Source organism: Gymnoscopelus microlampas (genome assembly GCF_963454915.1).
Source record: "Gymnoscopelus microlampas genome assembly, chromosome: 22".
Taxonomy (NCBI): domain Eukaryota; kingdom Metazoa; phylum Chordata; class Actinopteri; order Myctophiformes; family Myctophidae; genus Gymnoscopelus; species Gymnoscopelus microlampas.
Genome location: NC_139959.1, coordinates 13977458 through 14005448, shown reverse-complemented (window position 1 = coordinate 14005448; position 27991 = coordinate 13977458). Strand labels below are relative to the sequence as shown.

Here is a 27991-nt window from a genome sequence, read left to right as displayed (position 1 = left end):
TTACAACAACTCTGACATCGGGTCACGTGACTCAGAGATCCTCCACATTTTAAAAGGGCTGATACCCTGCAAACCCCCCTAGAGCTTCAAAGAGGTGGTAAATGCTTGCCCTGTATAGCAGTTGACACTTTAGCACCTTTTTGCACCTCCGCGCCGTTGTCAAAGAGAGCTCAATTCAGCGGACAGCAAGCACATCTCTTAACAACCAATGAGTTTACTTCGCAAACGTGTTGATGGTGTGCTTGCTGGTGCGACTTTTTGAAGTTTAATTAAACATACCTGTTTCTCTGTTAAGTCGGAAGCGCAGCTTTTGAAGATCTCAGCCGAGGCATCGGTTTATCCTGATTCGATCCCCATAAAAAGGATGGCACTGGCACAGGACTCTAGGTGCGCATTTCGCGCCTCCGTTTTGCTGGCATGTGTGATAATCTTCAGTGATGTCGTGCCATGTCCCGTCGGTGCCTATCTCTACCACAACCGCTACCAAGGGTGAGTGAACGTTCCCATTCATTTCAAATTGTCGTGAATTATGAGACGTGAGCCATGCGCCACCATTCTTATTGAGCTAAAGCAGCGAGACACAGGGGAAGTTGATCTGTATCATAAAAATGTCTCCAGAAACTATTTGTCTGTCATTAAATGTTTCGATGAATCGAGTACAAAGGACCCCAATGGAAACAAGCCATAGGCTTTCTTGGGTTTAAAATCCTCTTAGCAGACCTTGTATTGAACTGTACTTGCCTGTACTTTTTTTGCAAACTGCTAATATAGTATTCAATCAATCAATCAATCAAACCATCTCTATGCGTAATGTATACTAGCCTGTATACATAAAGAGAATGGCTTAGTTCGGGGGTCTTCAACAGGGGATCCGGGACCCCTAGGGGGCCTCAGAGCTACTATGGGGGGCCGCCAAATATTTGTGTAATAGGATGTTGTTGTTTTTTTACATTAACCACTTGAACCCTAGCGTCCTTATTCTGAGAGGAACATTAGCCGAAAATAGCAGATCTACAAGCCCTTATAGATCAGCTATTTTTGGCAAAGAGGTTTGGTGTAGGGGGGGAGCAAATCAAGTACTAAAGTATTAAAGGTTTAAGTGGTTAAATGTCTGGAATGCACAAAATTGACCTGATGATACTCAATGAAGCTATCTATGAAATCTATGAAAAAGCTTAATCTGCAACACAATTGTAAACAATACAGTGGGGGTCCCTGCTTCATCTCTCTCTCAGCTAGGGGTCCTTGGCCTGAAAAACATTGAAGACCTCTGGGCTTAGTTATTGTTGTTGTGAGGACGAACAAAGCAGATCTGATTTTCTTTCTTCTCTGTTTAGACATATTTTGTTCTCTGGTGGAGACTAAATATAATGGTGTGGTGGTGTCTAACTCAAACAATAAGCACACTGTATAGAGAAGGCATAGTATGGCATCTTATCTTCCGATGGAAAGTGGATAAGCCTGTCCTTCATGTTTTAGTGCAGAAAAGGAGTATTCATATCGACCATAAGATAAGATAACATCTGGGATGCTCGCATGCCGCCCATGCCATGGCGCCTTGAATGGAAAACTAACTGTCAATGTGAATTTTAATTCATCTTTACCCCGCAAGTAAGCATTGCTACTGACTCTCAAGAACAGACTACAGTCGTTGCATTTTCTTTCATTATGCATAAGGTTCTTTTATTGCAAAACGGATAACGTTGACGTGTTATGACAGGACAGGAGTCCTACAGTAAAGTGCTCTGTTGAACTTTTAAACCTGCTAATGAGGCAGAGCGTGGGAGAGGATCTGAGTTGTACAATTATTTGGGGGCAAGGAACATTTGGGGAGATCTCCATTGTGGGATTTGGGGGATACAGCTGTAATTGGACACATAATGAGCAACAGCACCGGAGTGAATCATGTGGTGGTGGGCATTGCAGGGGCATGTAAAGGTATTTATGGTGTGTGTTTTCTCACAGGAGCTTTTTGGTGTTGTGTCGGGCAGTCACAGTGGGACCTTTCCTGATGGAAACTCCACAGACTCTCTCTCTCTCCTCTCTCTCTCTCTCTCTCTCTCTCTCTCTCTCTCTCTCTCTCTCTCTCTCTCTCTGACACACACACACACACACACACACACACACACACACACACACACACACACACACACACACACACACACACACACACACACACACACACACACACACACTCACACACACACAAGCACACTTACCACATTCCCCCTCTCTATCTGTCTCAAGCAGTTTGGATGTGTTCCAATGTATGTGTACCACCAACTGTGTCGGTGCTGCACACGCCAGACCCAAGTCGCCTGTAACTGTGGTTTAACAAGGTTGAAGACTGAGGGCAAGCAAACAAACGTCCCAATGGGGAGCACTGCTAACTAAGGAGCCCTATTTAACACAGAATTCTATGACATATGGTGGGTGTTGTTCTGCACAGACGGAAGGGCCAAGACACGGGGTGCTCCTTCCATTCCGACATCTCACCACTCCGACTAGTGGCTTCCGCGTGCGGTTAAGGTTAGGGTTAGGGTTAGGTATAGGGTTCGTCAACGTCGGAAAGGCGACATGTCGGAAAGGAGAAATGCACCCCCAAGACACAATGGTGCCTTTAGTCTTTACAGTCTAAAAGACCACCATTGACCACCAAACATATTGTATCTTCTGTCAACAGAGCGTCTGTGGGTTTAAATATCAGGATGAACAATAAGTTCACATCCTTACGCCTACGACTGGAGCTCCAATGTAGGATGATGAATAACGTACAGTATACAGTATGAGACAGCATCTATGTAGAGAGAGTTGGTCCCTTTTTTGACAGGGCCCCAAATAACAAACGGATGCCATCCCTGCCAGTCTGGCATAGGGTAGATATTACCGATGCCATTTGGGTCTGATGCCGATCCCGATTTTGTAGAGTCCTAGACCACAGATTACCAATATTTTTTACCGATATTTTGTCCCAAGAAAACGTTTTCTAATGAGTTTGAAAAACTTTTATTTAAGTTTCTATTTCAGAACATGTATCTGATAAAGCAAACAAGTACACATAAAGTAAACTTTATTTTATTTAATCACTTCAGAATCATTCAAAAATTGCCAATCAACAAGCTTTTGATTGAATGAATACTTTATTAATAGTTTGCAAATAGTACAGTGGTACAATTATACAATGATGCTAAAAGGATAACACATTGTTTCCATTGTGGTCCTATGTATTCAATTCATCAAGGCATTTAAAGACATACAATAACATACAAGAAAGCATCAACACTAGTAGCAATAAACGTATATCATGTACAGAAAACAATTGGGGGGGTCATTTCTGGTGTCAAGCTTAGAAGACTTTTCTAGGACCAGTTGCAAATTGCAGACAGGTGCTCTTTTATGGCGGTTTTGAAGGAGGGTAAGAAGTCACACTTTTTTATGGCTGTTGGTAGGGCACTCCACATTTTGGTGGCAGCTCATTAGGATTATTTTAAGTGTCGATATCCGTCCGGATGCAGAGTAACCGGAGGGACCCGGTTCTGATCAACTGCACGGTCCAATCCCTTCTTACCTCAGAAATGTATTGACTTCATTTCTACTTCTGAAGTTCATCTTAAGGTTTGGTGTGACACCATGGGAACATGCTGTTGGTGGCATGTGTTGTGGTTGCAAGTAGAGTGGCCACTGGCCACTGAGAAAGGGATGCCCTGGCTGGACTTTTGCCTTGTTGCTCTCAACGCCAACTGGCCCAGTGCCACCTTTGTTTGGGGGGGAGGGGGGGGGGGCTTCCTGTGTCACATTGTAAAAAGCACACACTGAAAAATACAGTGAGGCAAGAGGCATAGATCAGAGAGAAAGCAAGAGGTATGGAAATAAGATGAAAGTGATGGTCACACAGAGACAGACGAGCAGACAAAAACAACAAAAATAACCCATAACTATGTATTGGCAGGTAGACTTGTTACATTTTTGACATATACAGACAGTATATAATTTGCCTCTGACCCTGCAATGCTAGTACTTGGACCCACAGAGAATTTAGGCTCGAGTATTAGGTGTTAGCAGGAATGATGAGGTGCTAATTTGGTAGTGTGTTGCCTTGTCTTACCCTTTAACCCTGTAAGGCCACATCTAGATACTGTACATAAGCAGTGGACAATTAAGGATATTGATAAAACTTTTTTTTTTCCTTTGTTATGGAGTAATAAAAGAGCTGTGACTTGCAGATAATACACCCACACACATTTAGAAACAAAATATAAGCTTTCCTTCTAACTGTTTCAGTTATGTTGACTAGATAAAGAATGTAATGTCAGGAATAACAAGTACATTACAATTTTCAAACAATTATAGCACAAAGGGCCAACATTTGATTCTGCCTGCATGTTGTCAAAAGAAAAGAATAAAACACACATTAAATGATTACATTGTTTAATCTGACCACTAATGTCTTCTCATAGGAGGAGACAAAGAGCTTTATTGTAAGCTTTAACATCATCCACTTCACGAGTCTGACCATTTGAAATCAAGCCACCCACCGTATGTGGTTTTTGTGGCTTTAGCTAGCAAAACACAAACACCCTAGCACATTGGTTTGTCTTTCTCATAACGGTGTGGCCCTTTTGATGCTGTTGCCATGTTTTATTTTCTGTGTTTAAGGGTTTCTGCTCCTATCCAATGAATACAATAAATCCACAGTGCTAAACTGTGGTCTGAACCTAGCATTCCTGAAGGATGTAGTACATTCATGTTCTCATCATAGTGGCGGCCGGGGTACACTTTAGCAAATCAGGAGTGATGGTAGGATGTTCTTGATAAAAAAGAATTTCCCATTGATCACCGTGAATGTCTAACTCAAGCCTTTTACCCCCCTCATCGAACTATAGTTATATAGTACTATAGTATACTACTAACTGTATTAGCAGTATACTGTATATGACAGGTGAATTTAAAGTGATGTAATTTGAAACAGATGTTACCACAGCATATGTCAAAGAACTGTACCAGGTGCTACCTGCAGCGCTGGAAAACTGAAATATAATCTGATAATGATGTGTCGGACGGATTGTTTGTCTGAAGTTTGACCCTATCATCATTTTGGCACTTCAACTGTGAGAGCCACTCCTTCATTTCAATTATAAGTGTCAACTTCCATTCAGTACAAAAGGCGCTTGAGTTCTCATCTCTCTGTGGTTGAGATGCTTTGGAAACAATGTGCACTTAGTGAAATGGATCCAAACCTTGCTAAAGGTAAAAGTTATAGTCCGTTGTGAATCATTGTTTTTGTGAGACACTTTCATACAATGTGATAGTCACACTGTTGTTTTTTGTTTTTTTTAAGCGATCAAGTCTTCAGGATAACGCCCAGCAATGATGAGGACGTCCAAGAGCTTAAAAGAATCCTGGGGCACATGAAGGTCAGCTTTCAGCTTTCTTTTTTGGTTTGCAGCTCATTTCTAATTTCTCTCCATCTCAGTATCAGTATATCTTTCTTTCTCTTTCTACTTCCCTGTCATCTCTCTCTTACACGCATGCACATGTGAACAGGGCCGAAATTGTATCACATTTGACTTGCAATTTGTTTGTACTATTGCACTCTTCTCCTTTAATAAATAATCCAGAATAAAACTCACAACAATAAAATATAAATGCACAATAAAGTGCTGGGTGCGTAATTACTGTGAGTCCTATCTGAACTAATTGTTTGTCGACTACGCCACTTTTGTTATAGAGGGAAGTCCCCTTTGAATACACTTTAACTTCTTCTTCAGGCTTTCACAGGTTCGAGGTTAACTGGTAAGTTTCAATACTTTTGGTTTTTGAGAATACAACACTGGCATGAGAATATCCCTTTAAGAAACTGGACACGAATACAGTGTATCAAAAAAAGGTAAGTCATATTTATTGGGTCCCTAATACATTGGCTTCTGTGCCTTAATAACAATCAAATAAACACTATACTAATAAAACCTATATAAACATACAAAACACAATTAATCTACACAACAACTATAAAATAAATTATAAAGTTGTGCAAATTACGCGGGGCTTAATCACAAGGGTTCCTTAGCATGGGGGGTTTCTGTGCAACAAATACTTTTCAAGTAAAGTGCTGTGCCAATAAAGTGCTTCAAGATACTCAACACGGTTTGTTCAGGGGTAATGCTGCATGTCCATATATGGGGGTAAGATGGGAAAGGGTTTGAGGCCAGTCGTCTTCGTCTTCTCTCTTCTTTCTCTCCGCCTGCAATTATAGAGATCTAGACCAGTTCACTGTGCATTTACACGATACATTTGCGTTGTCTCAGGCAGTGGTTATACAGGGATTCAACGTTGCTTGTTCGAATACTCACTCGCCAGCCAGGTTTTTACACCTGGCGCTGAGTTGGTTGCGTATGCAACGTTATCGCCACTTTCCAGTCTCAGCGCTCCTTATATGGTCTGGTCTCACTCGTCTCTCATATGGTCTGGTCTCACTCGCCTCTTCCTCCCCTTCGGTTCGATCGCTTTCTCCTCTTGGTTTCTCCTTTGAATGTAGGCACACCTCGGCTTCCAAACTCCTAGGTGGCTGGTATGTCTACTTCATCTATGCACTCCTCTACTCCGTGTCTCGGCACAACCTTCCCCTCTGCTGTCCTTCTCCTCACTGACGCCTCTGTCACTTGGGTGCTCTGTTCTCTCTTTCAAACGGTCCCGCCTCCGCTTTTGTACCTGCCAAACCACACCTCCCTCTTCTTTCATTTGTCCGTGGTGACAGTCTGTCTGGGGACATTGGCCATGACCGTGGCCTTGGGCGTGACCGCGTGACTGCCGCTCTGCCACTCAATGTCTCTCAATACATGTGACCAGGGGATCATGGGGAAAACAATTATAAACAATACAGTGCGTAATAATAATTGGTACAAAAATAATAAGATGGTGGGGTTAAATGAGGCAATTATACACATTAAGCACCAATAAAAACAAATTACAAAAGTTTTAAGAACCCCTCATTTCACCCTTGTCACACACACACACAGGCACGCACACACAGTAAAAAATGTACATGTATTGTCAGCTGGACTTCATCTAATTATATTCATTCATTCAGCAGCTAACCCTTCAATAAGAGTTCCAAAATGTATCTCTGTTAGGCTGTGGAAATAAGTTCTACGTTTATGTGAAATCTTTATGTACTGTATGTTTGCCCCCCCATGTTATTGCAATTTAAAGTGCATTACATTTACATATAAAAATATCCCATTTCCTATATGTACTCTTTCCCTGCCCTGTCAATGCCAGTCCTCACACGCTAGTACGTGCATCAATGTTGCACATTATGAAATCACTTCCCCCATACTATACTTGAACAGGTTCTATGTATATTCTATTCTAGGTTCTATGTACACATTATTCTCATTAAATCTTTTGCAAACGCTAGTTTGAAAAGGAGCCATATGAATAAACATAAAAAACGATAATGTTCGACTTTCATTTATTTCTCATTCTGTCTCTGGTGGTGCCAGCCACAGTAGTCCCCATATGACACTTAAACAGGAGTCATGGAGGAGGTGAGGCGTGACATCTGTGGGATGGGGTGGTGAAGTGACAGAGAGGACAGGGGACTGCCACAGAGCCAGAGAGTGAGACAGACAGTGAGCAGCCATGCGTGGCCATAGTCTGCCACATCCAGGACATCTTCACTGTAGAGATACAGTGAGAAGAGACCTTTCCACTTTACCAAGTGCTTTGGATGGATAGATTTTCATCATGGGGTTGAATGAATTATTATTATCTTTATTATTATTTATATTATTATTATTATGTTTTTGCCCAGCTGTAAGGAAATAATAGACAGTGGTCTAAGCAATCATGTGGTCTTTTTGGGAAAAAAAAAGAAAAAAGAAATTGGAAAGGGAAGCAGCAATGAGTCAGGCCACATGTGGTTAAAAGATACTAAAATCAGAGGGAAACCCTGAGGACAAAGAGACGTTTTCCAAAATCATTTGGGAGTAATTACAACAGTCTCAAAAACAAGAGTGACCTTCCTTTGCGCATTGTTCGTAAATAGTTTGTAAATAGACAGGTCTGATGGTTTGCGAAGCAACAAAATATTGATGCAACTACATAGCCGTATAACAAATGGACCACGTTATTATTTTGATGTCAATATGTTGCCAAAGAGAACTGGTCCGTGGGGTCAGTGTTTGGGGTGTGTTGTGGGATAATATTTAATAGATTCCATTGGTTTGATTGGGTAGTATTAGTTCTAGTATTAGTATTAGTTCCTTCATGGAGTTTACTTATTTCCAGTGCCAGATTTCAAGGGTTAAGGTAGTCCAGGGTCAACACAGCTCTGAATGGGAAAAGGGCAAATAAAAAGACAAATGATGCCAGTAGGTTTGTGACGTACTGTATGCTGAACGGGACGTGGAGGGCAAATGTTATGTGTCTGGGCTGTGCTTAAGGAAGGGCAGTGGACATGGCCATGGTAGGGGGTGGTGGCTACTGTTTGGACAGGTGTGAACCTGTGTTTTCATTAGCCTAGCCATTATACAATTCCCCAAGAGCCAACGTCAAACTCATCAGCCAATGGGAGTGATGAGGGACAATAAGAGTGCAACAGTTAATCAAACTAATTAATTTAATAGAAAAAATCTATACATTTGAACAAAATAATTGACTTTGTTCAGTTTCAAATGTTTTTTATTTCAGAAAATTGCATGACAGTAGTCAAAAATATACAACAGTATACAACTATACATGATAGTATGTACCTGCAACAATGAATGCTCTTTTTCACTTTTTTTGCACACAAAATCAAATGTCATACACATGAGGAGAGATAAACGCTGGAAAAAAAGGGGAAAAAATTATGATATATACGTATACGTATATATATATATATATATATATATATATATATATATATATATATATATATATATATATATATATATATATATATATATATATATATAAGTATACATATATATATAAGTATACATATATATATATATATATATATATATATATATATATATATATATATATATATATATATATATATATATATATATATATATATATATATATATATAATACAAACAGTACAAAACATACATGTCATGATCCTGATAATTATAGAGCACCGAAGTCCTGACGTCACTACCACTAGAGGGCGCTGTCCCCCTGGGTTGTGGCTTTATTTGTTTGTGTTGAAATCCCCGATAGGGAATTTTAGATCGCCTCATATAAGAACTGTGTTCGAAATACAAACACACCACCCTGGCGATTTTACTCATATGGATATGAAGCATCGACTGAAGGTGGAAATGTACAAATTTACCCAAAGAGTAACACATTAAACGCTAGAAACGAGTCAAACGACCCAAATACTACATTTCCCATGAACGCAGCTGCTGTAGGGACAGTGATTTCAGACCCCGGAAGTGTCGTTTTTAAGACTTAAGGCAGAATTCATTCAATTCTCTCTAGAAACAGGCTGTATCAAATATGAAAGAGTATCATAAACGATGCAGAGCCACCCCCCTGACAGAATCGCCGGGGTGGTGTGTTTATTTTTGGAACACAGTTCTTATATGACGTGATCTAAGATTCCCCTATGGGGGTTTCAACACAAAAAATAAAGCCACAACCTAGGGGGACAGCGCCCTCTAGCGGCAGTGATGTCAGACTTCGGTGCTCTATAAAGAAAATACAATATGAAGCGATGTTCTGTAAATTCTACCCTTTATAAATGTCTCTGAAAGTTAACCCTCCCTACCATACTCCACCACCTGTGACACCCAACCAACCAAGTATAGCTTATGTTACTGATGCGAGGTATTGTATGAGAGGCGACCAAACTTTATCAAAATATGAAAGTTTGTCCCCAAGAGTATACCTAATCCTTTCAAGATGTAACATGTTGGTAAGGTCACTGAGCCACACTTTTGTGGTTGGTGCATCTTTTTTCTTCCAATGCATAAGAAGCAACTTCCTTGCAATAATGAGACCATAAGATATGAAACGGTGCTGGGGTTTAGTTAACTGTGTAATATCATCAGATACTCCCAAAATGACATTGAAAGGATCCGGTTCTAAGTTGATTTTAAGTATTTTAGATTTGAATCCAATAGGTTTGAACTGGGACAAAGCAAAGCTACGGAGTAAAGTATCATCAGTTGATAGGCATCTATCACAGGAAGGAGAAACCTCTGGATATATTTTGTGTAACCTCTCTTTGGAATAATGAAGACGGTGTAGTATTTTAAACTGAATTAAACAATGCCTTCCATTAGTAGAGCATTGATGAACGTGTTCCAAGCTTGCAGCCTATAAAGTATCAGGAATCTCTGTGCCTCTTTCCTCCTCCCATTTGACTTTAATAGGAGTGTAGTCAACTGGAGTGATAGATTTTTTATTTATTTATTTTTTTAATAATTTTTATCCCACGATTTTTGTAACCCATATTTTTTCACCCAGTGCCAATTGCCTATGTAATCCTGGGCGCTACTCTCCCTCTGCCAGCCTAGGGAGAGCCCAAGCTGAAGCTCATGCCTCCTTCAATGCATGAGGAGCAAGCAGGCCGCTTCTTATCACCCGACAGGGGGGAGGTTCCCTGGTTAGACGTAGCGCGTGGAAGGAACACGTTATTCCAACCAGTTCCTTTCCCCTCCATCAGGCGCCCTGGCTGACCAGGGGGAGGCAGTATAGTGACCAGGATTACTGCATGTTTTTGTGAGGGTTTTAACTACCCTAGGAGACACGGGGAGAACATGCAAACTCCACACAGAAAGGCCCTTTCACCAACCCCACCTTGGGTATGGGCACTGATGATGCGGAGGAGAGAACACGCCCCCAGCGCCCACTGGAGTGATAGATTGTAGGGTGTCGTAAATATAGGAAATGAATTTCTCAGAGCATGAAGAAATCTGAAAGCATCCATCGATACTCAAAATAATTGACTTTGGGTGAAAGTTTCTTTCTTTAAAAAAAATACAGTCGCTATGCGACCTGTTGTGAACTTGTGAGTGAGCTTGTAGATTGGCTATTTTCGCTATTTTTGAGCGGCACCATTGACAACATTATTTTTTTTTAAATAGAAAACATCAGGCCGATTCGTTGATATATGAAATTACATTTAAAAACGTGCTTCTCGATTATTCAATGTCGGGTCTCTGCTCTAAATATGTAAAGTGTCTTGAGACAACTTGTTGGGATTTGGCACTATAATAAAATTGAATTGATTTGAAATTAAAATAATCAATAGTTGCAGTCCTAAAGGACAATAATAGACTGCAAGAGAATTGATAATCAGTGTCCTTATCAACTGAAAGAATAATACATGCATTGTTAGAGGACTGGTGAAACACACAGAGTCTGTATAGCATTGTTATGAAAAAGAAGACCTGCGCCAGTGTCTTATAATGTGTTGATAATAAAACATGATACTTAATGCGTTCAAAAGACAGTTGTATTTCATTACAGTAAATCTGACTGCTATATTATCAAACACAGTCAAGTTCAGAGTGTTAATTTAACTCTGACAGTGTTAAAATGGTTCCTGATACTTGTTCTTACGGGAAATAAAAACAAATTGCTAAATTATAGATGTCATTACCTGCAACATAACCTCATAGGTCATGTTTGGCTGACAGAGCAATGTTGAAACATTTAATGCTTGGTGTACTTGCCATAAAAGTGCACCAGTATACTAGTATATAGTCTTTACTCTTGAGAAAGAGTATGGTGTTCTCTTGAGAACACCATATCCAAACTACTCCATGTGGATGATTTTCAAGCCCCCTCCAGCTCTAAACTAAGTTAAATTAATCTGGTCTGTATTCTGCAAACCATTAAACCAATTGACATATTAACGAGCATGTGTGCCAGCCGCCCATGCTACAAATGAGAGCCAGCTGAACGTGGTCACACATTTGTTTCTCTGTCCTCCTTTTCTTTCTTTCTTTTTCCTCTCTCTCTCTCTCTCTCTCTCTCTCTCTCTCTCTCTCTCTCTCTCTCTCTGTCTTTCCCTGTATTGTCCGATTTATGCTCCGTCATATGATTGATTAAACAACGTTGTGGATGCGAAGCATTGTGAGCTTGTAGATCTGCTGTTTTCGGCATGCGATACCTTCGTACAATGGAGTATAAATCACTCTCTCTCTCTCTGTGTCTGTTAGTTTATCAGTGTTAGCACATGGTGTCTGTGTTTATTTGGCCGGCCAGTGTGTCTGGCTGGTGGCTAGGTTGTTTCAGCTAAAGCTGAACAGGCTGTACTGTCAGCCACAGTGAAAGGTACTGTAAGGGCTCTCCTTGTTAACATGGGGTCAAACGGTAGGGAGCGAAACAGCTGCATCATGTGCAACTAATTGGTTCTTTTGCAGTTTGTATGTTGCTCCATTAACACAATCTGGAGTCATCAACATTCTCCGCATTGGGCACACATCGTGAAGGAAGAAGAGGCTAGAGCAGAGGTCTTCAACGTTTTCAGGACAAGGGACCCCTTAGCTGAGAGAGAGATGAAGCAGGGACCCCCACTGCATTGTGTTTACAATTGTGTTGCAGATTAAACTTTTCATAGATAGCTTCATTGACTATCATCAGTGTTTCGGTAAATTTTGTTCATGTCAGACATTGGACCACTTAAACCTTCAATACTTAGTACTTGATTTGCTCCTTTTCCCCTCCTACACCAAACCCCTTTGCCAAAAATATGCTAGGGTTCAAGGTTAATGTAAAAAAACATCCGGACCCCCTGTTGAAGACCCCTGGCCTAGAGGAATGGTAACTTTCCCGGTCTCGCACACAAATGTGGTTGTTCACCTGACACCACCAAAGGTTATTCTGTTGAATGCATGGTTAAAAACGGTGTGTGTGTGTGTGTGTGTGTGTGTGTGTGTGTGTGTGTGTGTGTGTGTGTGTGTGTGTGTGTGTGTGTGTGTGTGTGTGTGTGTGTGTGTGTGTGTGTGTGTGTGTGCGCGCGCGCTTCTTTCTCTAAATATCTTTACCCCATCTCTCAGGTGGACCTTTGGCAGCCCAACAGTGCCTCCCTGATACGTCACAACGCCACCGTGGATGTGCACGTGAAACGCAACGACACACGAGGCCTACGTGCACACTTGAAGCAGGAACACATAGGCTATAAGTGAGACCCACGAAAACACTTTCCCCATCCCTACTGTAAAACCCATACTTTGTTGTACGACGTTGTTGCATAGCGGCCAAAAGACCAATCTACAAACTTGCAACGTGTTAAAAATGTGCACATTTTAAAAATGTTTGAAAATGTGCCCATGCCAGAAGCAGGGACACAAGATTGAGATATGTTGAGAATCTGTCAGAGTTAATTTACTACTCAGGATATGACTGTGTACTCTCGCTAGTACTTGTTGAGCCCACTTCAAGAAGAAAGGAAAACATTTGTCACCTAAAGGATGTTGTGATAGCACAGCCAAGCCTATATTACTGTACCTATGATATATGATGTGCAGAGTCAGGCATGGTTTGCATGCAAAAGGCTTAGTACACACACACACACACACACACACACACACACACACACACACACACACACACACACACACACACACACACACACACACACACACACTTGAGAGTCAGAATGGCTTAGTCTTTCATCTAGCTTGCCTATTCATCATCTCAATTAATGTTGAAATGAAGGAGTATTATCAAAGCAGCCACAGCTGGACAGACCTCTATTGTCATCTCTATCCTCAGGGAGGATACACAGAAATGTTGTTTTCCACTCACGTGTTGAACGACTGTGGAAATGATTTACACTGCATGTGAATATAGAAGAGCCTTGGGTGGGTTGGTTGGGTCAAAGTAGTTCTGTATTCAAGACCACGTGAAGCTAGAACAAGTCAAGACAGACAGTTTTTGATCCTAATTGAGACCATGACCAAGTACTACTTTAAAAAAGGAATAGAAGAAGTAAAATGCTCCGGACTGGCAATAATAAGACAGTACACCATGTTTACTACTGTAGTAAAAAAAAATGTGCTAAAACAGATATTTGAAATGTAATGCCTGCCTGTACGCAAAATTTGTTTATGCAAGTTAGTGTTCAAGTAATGAATTCATTCAATAATAAATCTGAGAATGCACCAAACCAGAATAGGACCCTTATATTGACAATAAATCTCTGCAGTAGCCAACTTTGGAGAAATTAGCGGAAATGAAATCCCGAGTCCTCTTCTCCAAGACCAAATCAAGACGAGACCATCAGAATGTGTATTATTGACTGGGATACCATCCCAAGTGATTGGTTCGAATGGTTGAAGGACACCCTTCTTTTCCCATCGTCCGCTATCGCTTCCCATGCTCCGGAGGGGCGGTCACAGATTCCACGCTTTGGATCTCCGACGCTATTCTGGCCACAGTTGCCGGCCACAGCGTGGTCAGAGCGGACACAGGCGGCTTTCACTGGCCGTTGCTGGGAACAGGGCTGGGATCAGACAGACAGGACTGTGAGCGTGCGTGCATGCGCGCGCGTGTGTGTGTTCGCAGTGTTCGCTGTGTCCACTCCGCCGGGCTCTGCCTGGCCACCACCAATATTGAACAACTACGTGATCCATTTAGTTTGTTTGTCTAGAAACACGCTGCGGCAGTCCCGCATTGCGTTCATCTCCACTCGCTCAATGTTGGTGTAATTAAGAGATCCGATAGGGATATATGTTTTATATATACAGATTTACAAAAGAGCGTCAGAAAGGGTTCATGCATTAACTTACAACCCGGTATCCCAGTCACAATGACATTACTTATGTCATTTGTTCTTGTTTATTATTGGTCTCGAGTACTACAGCCCTAGGTCTGAAAGGGGTAAAGCAGCATTGAAGATGTAATCACTCAAAGAGAAATAATAGTTGTTAAAGCACGTATGAATGAGAAGGCATATGTGAAGTCCTGTGAGTATTTTAGGAGAGACTGGTTTTACCTACTGTCAAAACACACCATGTTGTGTGTCTGATGTAAGTTTGAACAAGAATTAATGAGACAAAGGATCTAGTCAGAGAATTCTGTGACAAGTTAATGACAGGATATAAAGACTACAATAGATTAAAAATAACAAGGAATGCATTGACCTTAATAACCCCCATTAGGAATTGATTTCATTATCGAGATTAATTCCTGAACGCGTGTGTGTTTCCGGAATTAATCATAATCTTATATACACACACGCACACACACATGTGCTCATGTGTGTGTTGTGTGTGTTTATTCTATAATGGACACACAGACAAAGCTTTAGGTTTTTTGTTACTTAAAAAAACATAACGTAACATGCAGCTCTGTCTCAGAGTAACATATCATTTTTTCACAAAAGCAGAATATGAGGTTCAAGCTGCATTTTGCATGATGTTGTTTGTCACGTTTAATTTTCCAGCATACAATACAACAGCTTATATACATTAACTAGGCCTTTTGCAGTTGAACAGGGGTGAGGGAACACAAAAAAATCTGTCTTAAACCTAGCTTGAGGAAAAGGGGTCGATTAGACTAGACTTGGTACGCTTTGGGGCTAACAAGATAGCATCTCCCATTTGCAGATGTTTTACTTAATTAGTTAGGCCTATGAACACTGACACCTCCAGAAGGCTAAAGAGTAAATTCTCAGTCAGGATTTACTTCCAGAATCTACTCCCACAACCAGCCCCCTCTGTTTCTGCTTTCAGACCTACTCTGAGCTACACTACTCACAAAAGAGTTTTTTTTAAAGGCATACCAAACAAATCAAACTAAGTCCTGAATTCACTGCAGCCCTCTCGCCCTGGGCAACAGCAGATAGTGTGTCCTCATGACCAATGCCTCTTGCCGTACATTTCTACACTAGTATGTGCACAAGTCCACTTTCTTCAAGGGTAAAGTTGCTGAAGTGTACTGGGTTTTCTCAACTTTAGTAAGCATACAGTACGTGATAACAGCAAGGTTACAGGGGCACAAAGACTTGTGTTGTCAATCTGAGTCACCAAGGACTTTGCCCTTTTCAACATTCTTTTCTATTGATTTTCACAACTAAAACAACAACAATAACAACAGTTAATTTCCATGTACAGAATATATAGTAGTAAATGGTCCAGGAAACTACATACAGCATTCATAGTCTCCAGAGTAGAGAAATATTAAACATTGGTGTTGCACATGAACAAAACAGTCTCTCAGCTCAGTCAATTATATTGATGCCAAACGTCACTTAATTCCTAGAATATTCAATCGTGTCCCCAAATTTCTTACAAAAAAAAATAGTTTCCCGCCAATACAGTATCAACTTCTCTAAAGTGGTAGTGTCAGATATCAGATCCACGGTTGAACAGCAGGAGAATCATCCACAATCCACTACTTTTTATTATAGCCTTCCTAGCGAGCGAGTACCACACTTTTACAAAGGTCCTTAGAAGATTGCAATTGAAAGACCAGTGCTTTTAATTGCAACCCTATCAAAACAGAGCTGCATACATCTCACATGCTGTGCATCTGCATCCAGCAGATGTGCATAATCACGAAGTTGCTGAAAATCTAAGTGACAGGGCAATATCCTTTAGGGAATACAGGTCATCTTTCCAATATGACCTCCCATTACTGTAAAGGTTGTTGTTGGTGGTTGGCTGAAACTGTCCATCTCAATCACGTCTCTCTCTTTCTTCTCTCCACAGGGTGTTCATCTCCAATCTGCAGAAAGAAATTGAAAAGCAGACGGGATATCGCTCGTCTCGGAAGCGGAGGTCAGAGTCTCGATATGACTATGAGGTGTACCACTCCCTTAATGAGGTAAGGTGTTAAGTGCATCCTCCCTCTTCCATCACTGTCATTGTCATGTATAAGCACAAACAACACCAGATGCTGGCTCGGGCACTTAACAACTTTAGGATGTTTATATTCCCAGACCGAGAAGGACTCTTTGAGATGTGCATTGGCATTCAGGCTTTTTGAACATTAATCTGTCAGTTGCGATGAAACAGCTTGGACCCCATGCATTCCACACACAGATAGGAGGACCAACTAGTAGGAAGCCCAACAAACCCTTCACTACCCAGCACTTCGAACCTCTCATTCACAGAGGAACCTAAACACACACACGCACACACACACACACACACACACACACACACACACACACACACACACACACACACACACACACACACACACACACACACACACACGCACACACACGCTCGTGCACACACGCAAACACAGAGCCCATCTGTAAAGCCTCAAAGAATTGTAATCTCAAGTCTGCATTCAATTGATTGGTGAAAAAGCAAATTTATTCAGTCTGTAAAAATGTCTGTGAAGATGTCCTCAAGAGACCTTGCACTGTGTGGGTTCCCTCCTCAGATCCAGAACTGGATGTTTGAGATGAACCGGACCCATCCTCACCTAGTAGACATGTTCTCTATAGGGAGGTCCTATGAAGGGAGACCCCTCTATGTGCTTCAGGTAAAAATGGGTGGGGATGTGCGTGCGTGCGTGCGTGCGTGCGTGCGTGCGTGCGTGCGTGCGTGCGTGCGTGCGTGCGTGCATTTGTGTGTACATCTGCACAAATGTGTTCATTTCGTTGCTGTCCGGCAGAAACCAGCTAACTCCATTTTGAAGCTTTTGCATTTTTTCCCATAAATCAGGGCCATTGAACGTCTGTGTGTTGGTAAAAAAAATATTTAACCAATGAAAAACATTAAAAGGCGCTTCTTACAAAACCAGCTAACTCCATTGGATCCTCAAACTTTCTGCTAAACCAGCTAACTCCACTGGACTTAGCTGGTTTTGCTGACTCCAGGCTCCACCCCTTTTGACCTCCAACCTCATTGTGTTCTTGGAGGTCCATTCAGCTGTTCTTATCAATGATGAACAAAACCTCTTAACTCCACTTTTTTTCATTTCCTGAAAAATAAACATTTTGTTTACATTTTGGTTTCTGCCGGACAGCAGAGATATGGTATATTGACATGTGTCTGTATGTGTGTGCCTCTGCGATTATGATACACTCCAACATAACATGCACTCTCTCCTGTCAACCTGACGGACACTGCTTTTGTCTCCTGTCAGCTAGGAAAGAGAAGTCGCCCGCACAAGAAGGCTGTGTGGATAGACTGTGGCGTACATGCCAGGGAGTGGATAGGACCTGCCTTCTGCCAGTGGTTCGTCAAAGAGGTATCCACCTTGTTTGCTCTAGTCTTGTACTAGCGCATACACTACTAAAACACAGTGTTTGAGTTTTTAAGAGCTTGTTTGGTTTTTAAGAGCTTGTTTGGACCATAATCACTGAATGCATGTTGCTTGGTCTCAACATGAATTCTTTGCATCGCTGAACGCAGCCTGAATAGTGATCAGTAGCAAGCACTCTACACATAATTGTATACAGTGTAGTAGGGGTCCCTGCTTCATCTCTCTCTCTGCTAAGGGGTCCTGAAAAACGTTGAAGACCCCTGCTCTAAGGGAACATATGTTTAAATTTAGATGTAATTCACTACAGCCATAAGCATCTTAATTAAGAACCTCTGGGTAGAGCAGTACCAGGCCAGAGCTTAGAAGTAATTGTAAATACACGTCTTTGTTTTATCCTGCTTGTGTGCAGTTTTGCTGTTGAACTCATGTTACAGGGAAGAAGATGAACTCCCTCCACTTGTACAACAATCCAATAGTGTTTCCACAGTCGGTTCTAAAAATATTCTTTTGTGAGACTGGTCTTACTAGTCTCACAAAAAGAATATTTTTAGAACCAACTGTGTAGAAATGTTTTTTTTCCCACGCTACACCTATTAGTTAAAAATAGGTGTCCTGTAGCAAAATGTATTACATTTGATGGACAATAAAGCAATTAAAAGTGCTTTTAGACAGAACATTAAAAGCATAGTGTAAAAGAAACACATTATGAAACTACATTTAAATACAACTAAAATAAAAAAAATATTAAAGAGTGAGAGAATAGAATATAGAAATGGACTAAAATAAATTAATAATAATAATTATTGACGCTAACAATAGCGTCAATAATAGGCAGCAGCAAACACAAAAGTATTTTGCTTTGATTTAAAAGTTCTGAGAGTTGTAGCAGACCACGTCTAGTTTTGACTTTTGGTTTAGAAAGGAGACCTGTCCCAGATGTACTGAGAGGTTTGAATGGTTCATAACTTAGCAGAATATCAGAAATGTATTTTGGCCCTAAACCATTCAGTACTTTATAAATCAACAATAGTATTTTAAAATAAATTCTTTGACACACAAGAAGCCAGTGTAAAGATCTGAAATTGGAGTGATATGATCGAGTTTCTTGGTATTAGTAAGGACCACTGCACTGCAGCTGTCTGATCGATTTGTTTAGGGAGACCTGTAAAGACACCGTTACAGTAGTTGAGTCCACTCAATATAAATTCAACGACAGGTTTTTCCAAATCCTGCTGAGACATAAGTCCTTTCATCCTTGACATATTCTTAAGGTGATAATAGGCTGACTTTGTAATTGTCTTAATGTGGCTGTTGAATTCCGGTGGAATTACTACTCATGAATGACAGTAAAGAATGGGAGGAATGTAAGATCAGCAAGAGAAAAATAGAAGGGGTAGAGAGCCAGTATTTATGAAATCAAAAGAAGGGAACGACAATTAAAACAATCCATTTATGAGTGACCCTACCTACTGACAGTGTCTTACAATCTGAGTACACAGTAATGTAGTTACTCAGATTGGCCACTGGAGGTCAGGGTGCTTTGCCTGTTGAAAACCACCCAGGCTCATTAACCTTGGCCTGTGTCTAATTACAGAGAAGGAATTAGTAGTATTACCCTGCTGCCAAGATCTTCTCTCTCCAATCCTCCTTTATAGTCTGAGTATTAACTGTCGTTGTGTGTCTAATGAACTGTGGCTGACGAAACCCTTAGCACACATTTTAATGTGGTGGTAAAATCTGGTAAAATCTCTGAAGCTGGTTTGTCTTTTGCAAAGTTAAAATACTGTTGGATTGCAGTTTGAATGAGTGCATTGTGTGATCTTACTGTTGTAGGCCCTCAACTCGTACCAGTACGACCCCGGGATGAGAAGACTAATGAACCAACTTAACTTCTACATCATGCCCGTCTTCAATGTGGATGGCTACCACTTCAGCTGGACAACAGTACTGTAACTTTATCTTCACTATATGCACTTCACATTTCCCCCTTATAATCGATCAAGCTGAGTTCATTCTAATGTGTGCCGATATTCCTTAGGACCGGTTCTGGAGGAAAACGCGGTCCAAAAACCACAAGTATCACTGCCGAGGGGTGGACGCTAACAGGAACTGGAAAGTAAAGTGGTGTGGTGAGTTTGATTAAGAAATGTTTACTTGATGGTATGAAAGTGAATGAAATCAATTGAAAAATATTGTTTCTTGCTCATTAATTAGGCTGCTTTTGTTTAACTTAACCATTAAATGAACTTATTTTCGTCTCACTTCCCCGGCACTCACCCTCACATAATCAACAACATATACACATACAAACACACATTATAATCCTCTACAATGCATCCCTTGTTGTCTGTGGGGTCTCCTGGGTCTAATGAGTGTAACCTGGATGTAAATGCCTGTGTGATGATGATGATGACAGTGACTGTTTGATTGTATCTAGGATGGGGGCGGTCTGTAAAGTCATCATCACTATGGGGGAGATCGCCCTGAGAGAGTAGGAGAGATAGTAATGGCAGAGCAAAAACAGGCAGAGACTGCGACAGAGGGGAAGTGGAGGGAAGGAGATAGAGGAAAAGAAGAGGACGAAGATGAGAGAAAGAGAGATGATGAAAGAAAAGAAAAGTGGCAATATCAAAATAATCATTTGACGATATTGTGATATGCCTTAATGTTTGCAAAGTTACACAGTAAACAATCAATTTATGCTCACAGTAACTGCATGGTAATGTTAGTTTTTTGTCAAACAAAACTGTTCTTCAGATGTGTTGAACTAACACATTATATCTCATCTTTCGCAATGCAAGTGTTAGAATGCAATTGAGTTAAATTTGCATCACAACAATCAGACAGCAGAATTGTGTATTATTATGATATCATTGTCATATCACCACGATACGATTCCACTGTGAGTCGATAAAACACAACATTGAATTATCTCCCAGCCATACACCCCCCAAAAGATAAACTACCTTGCAGTTTCCCTTCTCTTGCCTTGTGCTACTTTCCCTAACTCCCTTGTACGTGTTGTCTTCTGAAGACCATAAGGAACAGCTGTTCTCCAAGGAGACCCCCTGGAGGAAGAAATTAAACACATAGTCTGCAAAACTCTGACTAAGTATTCATTAAAGATTGCTCAAACAAGAATGATTACAGAGCAGCACTGTGTATTCACTACTATAGCACACAAAGGACGGGAAGCAACACATCTGGCAGTGATATGTATATGTGGAGCACAGAGAAAGATATTTCCACAAATGATGCTGAAACCCATAAAAATGTTATTATCTACAGAATGTGGTCCTGATACCAACGCCATTTTACGACTACAGTTTATAATGAAACACTGTCTCTTGGAATCCATTTTGGATTTGCATAGGATAAGAAATGCCCAGTCTAATGTAAAAAAAAATTGTGTTGTTAATATTGTTGACAATTAACTGAGGGTATTGTCCACCATGTGGTTTGTTCTATTTATAGATATGGCTAATTCCTTGATGATTTTCATATGCAACATTAATCTAACCTAATATTTATGGCTGGTGATTTCCTGTGTGAGCTAATCCGTTTAATTTTGATCAAGCCTGGTATTGCCTGCGGGTTGCTGCAATGTCTTATATTTCATGTTTGTTTTCAAATAATTAATTTACATTATTCAAGGAAACAGGCAATGATGTTGGCTGTTCTAAGCTTTGGCTAGCCTGGAAACCAGACGAATCTGCCATCTTCAAAAGTCACCAGAAATGTATTCAGAATAATTTATTGATATTGGACTATAACAACTCGATTGTAGTCTTTGATTTCAAATTTTAATATCTAAATTATACTTTGTCACTTGGCCATGATGCTCACTGAAATGAACAGATTTTCGGTCACAGCGTCACAGCTCTACAACAAAACATAAATGGTGATTGTAGTTCATCTCCCTCCTCTCCTACAGATGAAGGTGCCTCTACTCATCCCTGTGATGACACCTACTGCGGGCCTTATGCAGAGTCTGAACCTGAAGTCAAGGCTGTTGCCAATTTCCTGCGGAAGCACAAGAAACGTGTTAAAGCCTACATATCCATCCATGCCTACGCCCAGATGCTACTCTATCCGTACTCCTACAAGTACGCCACCATCCCTAATTTCAGTTGTGTGGTAAGGGATTTGTTATTACCTAAGAACTAATCAACCAATAAGTTAATTTTATAAGCCAATTATCAATTTGTGATTTAAGGGGAATTCTATTCCAGTATCAGTGAATAGCGAGAACTTCAATGTCCTACTGAAAGATTGTGTCGTTAACCAAAACCATGTAGAAATGAAAAGTTGTTTTCATAAGCAATCATTTGGCAAAGGTTGCACCTATAAATTACTGATAGTATAAAATCATAACAATTGATGGTACTTTTTAAAGCAGTTTAGGTAAACTCAAGTACTTGCTAGATGGAAATGATAACATTCTAATACTGACATTACGGCATGTTTTAGAATGAGGAAATAAAAGATAAAAAAAACGAAATGACTAACTGGCCATATGCTTTTCTCTGTGCAGGAATCAGCAGCTCATAATGCAGTGACAGCCCTGTACTCTGCCTATGGAGTGAGATATAGATACGGACCTGCCTCCACAACCCTGTGTAAATGTCACACTTCCAATATCCAATTTGTCTCTTGACACACAAAAGTATTTATCTCTGAAATTGTCTCAGCATAGATCTGTGGTAGTTGATCATGCAGCGAATAAATATTTGACATTTACAATACAATCAAGGTTAACAATCTAGGTATTTATCAGGGCTAGGCTTGTGCACTCATTGCGGTCAAAGTTTGTGCTGATGTGAGCCAAGTAAATGCCTAAAATGTTAAATGTAATATTCAATGCTAATAGGAAAAGTACATTCTAGGACCATCTAAAAAATATATAATACGTTTCTTGTATAGTGATTTTGGTCAAAATACAATAACAATTCTACACACTTTAATTCCTTGTCTTTCTATATCCTCCAGATGTGAGCTCGGGCAGCTCTATGGACTGGGCCTACAGGAACGGGATCCCGTATGCCTTTGCTTTCGAGCTGAGAGACACAGGATACTTTGGCTTCCTCCTGCCCGAAGCTCTTATCAACCCAACCTGCACAGAGACCATGAGGGCTGTGAAGGCCATTGCATCAGGCTTGCTGAAGAAGTGTGACGTTGACAGAGACAGATTCCCATATATATGATCATACAGCAAGGTCACTGAAGCTCTACTCTGTCAGCTGCACTTATCTTGACACCTCTGTGTGGCGCGGTGGCTCTGTATTCTCCCAGATGCTCTCAGGGTAAGAATTGAAAAGGACTTGGCCTGGTTGAGTCTTTATTTAACCACATGAACCCTAGCGTACCTATTCTGGGCATTTAGAAAAAGGCCAACATTCAGCGAAAATAGTCAATCTACAAGCTCTCAACGCATGATGCGTTGTGAGCTTGTAGATTGACTATTTTGGACGAAGAGATTTGGTGAGGAGGTAAAAAAGAGGGAGTTAAATACAGACCTCTGGGGTATCCTGATCAGCAAAGTATATAAGTAGGGTTGAAGTGGTTACGGTTGTACCATTTGTACCAAGAGGAGTATGCAGTGGCGTGCACAGACATTTTGAGGGGCAGGTGCTCAAGTAAATTATACTTTTTTTTGATGACTTGGTCTGCTCTTTTTTCCCTCTACACCTATACCTCTTTGCAAAAAATAGCCGATCTACAAGCCCACAACGCCTCGGGCTTGTAGATCTGCTATTTTTGGCTAAAGTTCTCCTCAGAAAAGGGATGCTAGGTTTCGAGTGGTTATGGCAAAAAGAAAAATCATATCACATAAAGAATTGGCGGACCCCCTGTAGTAACTCTGAGGACCCCCTATGGGTCCCGGACCCCCTGTTGAAGACCCCTGCTGTAAAACTTTTTTTCAAAAGGGCACTTCTGGTCAAGAGGGCAAAGGGCACCTAGAATCTATCTGTGCACGTCCCTGGGAGTATGATAGGAACAAACAGCGGTGGGTGGTGGTGTGTTATTGTGCCAAAATGTTACTAAGATCCTCAAAACGATCTCTCTGTGTGTATACATTGAGTGGTCCGGCTAGAGAATGGGACAAAGTACTTTTTTAAAATGTACAGCGTCAAAGTTCAACTGAGCTGTTTACAACCAATGGTGGCCATGTAAGCACTTGAATTCAGATTTAACTGATCTATTTTGTCATGGTGTGACAGCACTTTTCTATAAGGAATGATCTAAGATGTCATTGTCTTCAAAGGTGCATTATGTTACCAAGGACCTTTTCAAAAGGTCTAACTGTAGCCATTTTCACAATTACAATGAATTCTGTTTTTTTTCACTTTGTCTTATTTTGAATTGCTCTCTTGTGTATTTGTTCAGATTTTTTTTTAAATCAGCTACAGTTCATCTGCGTAGCGGTGCCTTTATTACTGCAACAACCTGATCATCTACAGTAGGGATTGACTTCAGTTGAAATGTTTTGGTGTGATTTGATTTCCCTTATGAATCTGTCTGAATTGTGTCAATATATTGTATGCCTAATTTTGTATAATAATTCAGGTATGAATCAATGAAAATGTCAAAGGAATGTTTACTTTTGATAGCCAGTGTACAGGACTTTGTTTTTTACAGATTTTAATAAATGTTATGTAAAACCTTTTTATCCTACCTTTTCATGTACTTATAGCCGGAGTAAGAGAGAATATGTGTGCATTCACAAGAGGGAGGACAGTGGAACGGTGAAAGGAGTAGTAGTGGTGAAGGTTTCAATACCTGGAGTCAACTATCTAGGTAATGCAGGCAGGGTGGAACGGATGGAGGAAAGTGTTAGGAGTATAAATATGTCAATCTCACATATGCAGCTTGAGTTGAGTTATTATATTGTGTATACCACCTGTTGACACTTATTAGTTATTATCACCATGCTATTTGAACACATGCAGGCAAAAGCTTGTTTATTTAAATGTCAGATATACATTACTTTTGCTATTTGTAAGCAAATCACAGCCTTTAGCTCAAAGCTTGGATCAAATAGTCCATTTCAAAACAAACTCTTATTTTGATCCTAATTCTACAGCTTTTTGTTTCTTCCCTGATAAACAGTATTTTGTTTCTTGACAGTTACACAGGCCAGACACCGTGTTGTTAGTAACTCTCCAGGGCCTTACACAACACAGCCTGATTGCAAACAACAAACTGAACCAAAATAGATGAATACGAACAGGTTTTGTTTTGGCCTCCCCCCCTATAGGGGGGAGGCCAACCCTGTCCTAGCAAAGAAAAGAGTTAACTAAAGTATAATCTCTTATTGATATTGCAATGTAATTAAAAATGTATTTCACATTTACATTTGTTTTAAATCCAAAGAAAACAATATAATTGGTAGAGGCCCTCGACCCATTCACTTATCGTTATCGTACAATAAATCGATCTGTTACACATTGTGAAATGGGAAGTGCTAGAGATGCCTGAGTCACAGCTAAGGGTTATAGACTTAGAAATAGTTTTTTTTCCTCTCCAGCTGCACTAAATGAGGACATGGACAAAAAACAAAACAAAAAATTTGCATTTTCTTTAGGAACAAAAAATTACGAAATGAGACAAGTCTCTCATTCTTGTATATGCAATATGCATGCCTCATGCCTTTTGCACATTTGATTGACATTGCCATCTAAGACAAGACCCTAACCCTAAGTCTTATTTTCATTACATATTTTTTAATAATAATAATAATACAAAATATATGTATTATTATCATTAGCCTACTTCTTTCTTTTATTGTACAATTGTGTTAGCACAATTTTGGTGGAACAAGTCCCATCTACATTCCGCTGCTTGTACTTGTATGTAAGAGACAAATAAAACCTTTTGAGGGAACGTAAGGCTGATGGAACATAGGGCTGACGCTGACCCCTATATGACAGTGGTACATTTGTTTTCGAAGGTTGGATGCTGAATTGAAAAGGGGCCTAATTAACAAATTCCACATCTAAATTCTACCAGAGGCACCCCCGGGGTTTGTTCACTTGGTATCGGATGGCTTTGTTGTATTGATTCTGCCCTCAGAGATCCAAAACATGCTGAGGTAGTTGAGATATTTTCCTCTCCTTTCATTGATTCCCTTTCAAACCAGGGCATTTGTTGCTTGTGAACTTGTTCGGTGTCAGTGAAGTCCAAACATCCATTTTTTATTTCGGTCAGATGTCATGTTAGTGAGTCAAATCATATTTTACAGGTTTGGACTACCTGCTGTCAACGGACTACAAAGGAATATGGTTTACCATTCTTACAATGATAACGGGTACAAAGAAGTTCTGGTATCAACGATTGGCAGTCAGCTGCACCCTATAAGTGGCACAGTCTTATCTGTGGCCGTTGTCCCTGTGGACACGGACTTATCAACAATTGTCTGTCAGTTCCATTCCCCACTGAGGAGCACGTCTGACACTGCTGGCCAGAATAAAGACGTCAGAACACAGGCCATGGTTGCAGCCAGGTGACCATGACATGATGAGCAAAGATAGGATTCACAAGGATACATAGTAATAAACTGATGCTTTAGTGGAGGCAAGGTTTTGCCCGCGCCCAGAACAGAACATTGACTTCAACAGCCCTTTTTGGGCCCTGGGTCTGAGTGAGACAACTATTCTGATTGATCCCCAGTAATGGCAGCCATGAGAATAGAAGCATGTTGCTAATAGGATATTGATGTTTTCAATTCTTTCATTGTAGTTATGAAAGTTAAAATGATTTGAATACTGTACTATGCTATTCTGTGCTAGACTGTGCCATGCATTTGGTGAAAAAGGAAGGCAATTATAAAAGCATATAGCTAATGTCACATTAATATCAGCTAAGACACTAATACAAAATGGAAAGAATAAAATTAAAATAAAATTGAATACAGACAAAAAATAAAACTCAAGATGTGGATCTGGGGGACTTACAAAGAAAAATATTACAGCACAGTATATTCCAATACCAAAAAAAAGAGAAAGAAACAAATAATGGTCATGGACCGTGTATGTCGCTACTGGTGTGGTGTGTCTCTCAACATTCTGGGGAGGTACTTCATGAACCATGTCATAATGACCTTTTACAACTGTTGTTCCTCATTATAAAGTTCTTAGAGATGATGCAGCTCCCTCCATAAATATTGTCTCTAGGAATGTTTGCAGCCACAGTCCATCTTTCAGTACCTGCCTCTTTCCTTTTAACTTTTATTTGACATATGCTGCTACTTTTACTGCAAGATTTAGAAGCGATGTAACTGGCTAATCAAGGCAAACAGTCCATTTTTCCCTAAGGAAAACATGCCACCATGTGTCAAATAGAATGGTTTTCTTGGTTACATTTTTTGGTGGGACTTTCCTAACTGACATACTGTATGCTCTTGAGTCATATCTTAGCCAAAGCAAAACTATTGTATGATAAGCTTTGGGAGTATTACTACAAGGGTGAATGGGGAGTAAGCATGCCATTGTTGTTACACATGACAACAATGTATCTTGAATCTTAAATTTCAATATCACAGTTTTGAAATGCAATGTTCCATTAAAATACTCTGGCTCATAGTCATGACTTCACTATAATAAAGCAAAGAAGGTTGTGATATAGAACTACAATGATGACAGCCTCCCCCCCCCCCCCCCCCCTCTCTCTCTCTCTCTCTCTCTCTCTCTCTTTCTCTCTCTCTCTCTCTCTCTCTTTTCTTTCTCTTCCTCCCTCCCTCTCTCTCTCTCTCTCTCTCTCCCTCCCTCCCCTCCCTCTCTCTCTCCCTCTGCCTCACACTGCAGCCGTTCGGCTCTTA

At 40.4% G+C, this 27991-nt stretch overlaps 1 protein-coding gene across 1 annotated transcript; it reads left to right on the top strand.

The window, feature by feature from the left end:
* The first annotated feature begins 113 nt into the window (after positions 1-113).
* Positions 114-24840, top strand: cpa6 (carboxypeptidase A6). The gene is made up of 12 exons (XM_084049184.1): positions 114-489; positions 5339-5414; positions 13005-13129; positions 16662-16776; positions 17347-17448; positions 18055-18159; positions 20008-20118; positions 20213-20303; positions 22109-22311; positions 22709-22793; positions 23164-23742; positions 24136-24840. Exons 1-11 carry the CDS (start codon positions 365-367, stop codon positions 23376-23378), a joined length of 1353 nt encoding a protein of 450 aa, XP_083905310.1. The 5' UTR covers positions 114-364; the 3' UTR covers positions 23379-23742; positions 24136-24840.
* Positions 24841-27991: the final 3151 nt, after the last annotated feature.

What these genes read in the sequence shown, in the direction of transcription:
- cpa6 (XM_084049184.1), top strand. Translation starts at nt 365, where the DNA reads ATGGCACTGGCACAGGACTCTAGGTGCGCATTTCGCGCCTCCGTTTTG. An exon ending in CTGGAAAGTAAAGTGGTGTG is followed by an intron (nt 20,304 to 22,108) that starts GTGAGTTTGATT and finishes CCTCTCCTACAG; the next exon opens with ATGAAGGTGCCTCTACTCAT. An exon ending in ACCTGCCTCCACAACCCTGT is followed by an intron (nt 22,794 to 23,163) that starts GTAAATGTCACA and finishes TATATCCTCCAG; the next exon opens with ATGTGAGCTCGGGCAGCTCT.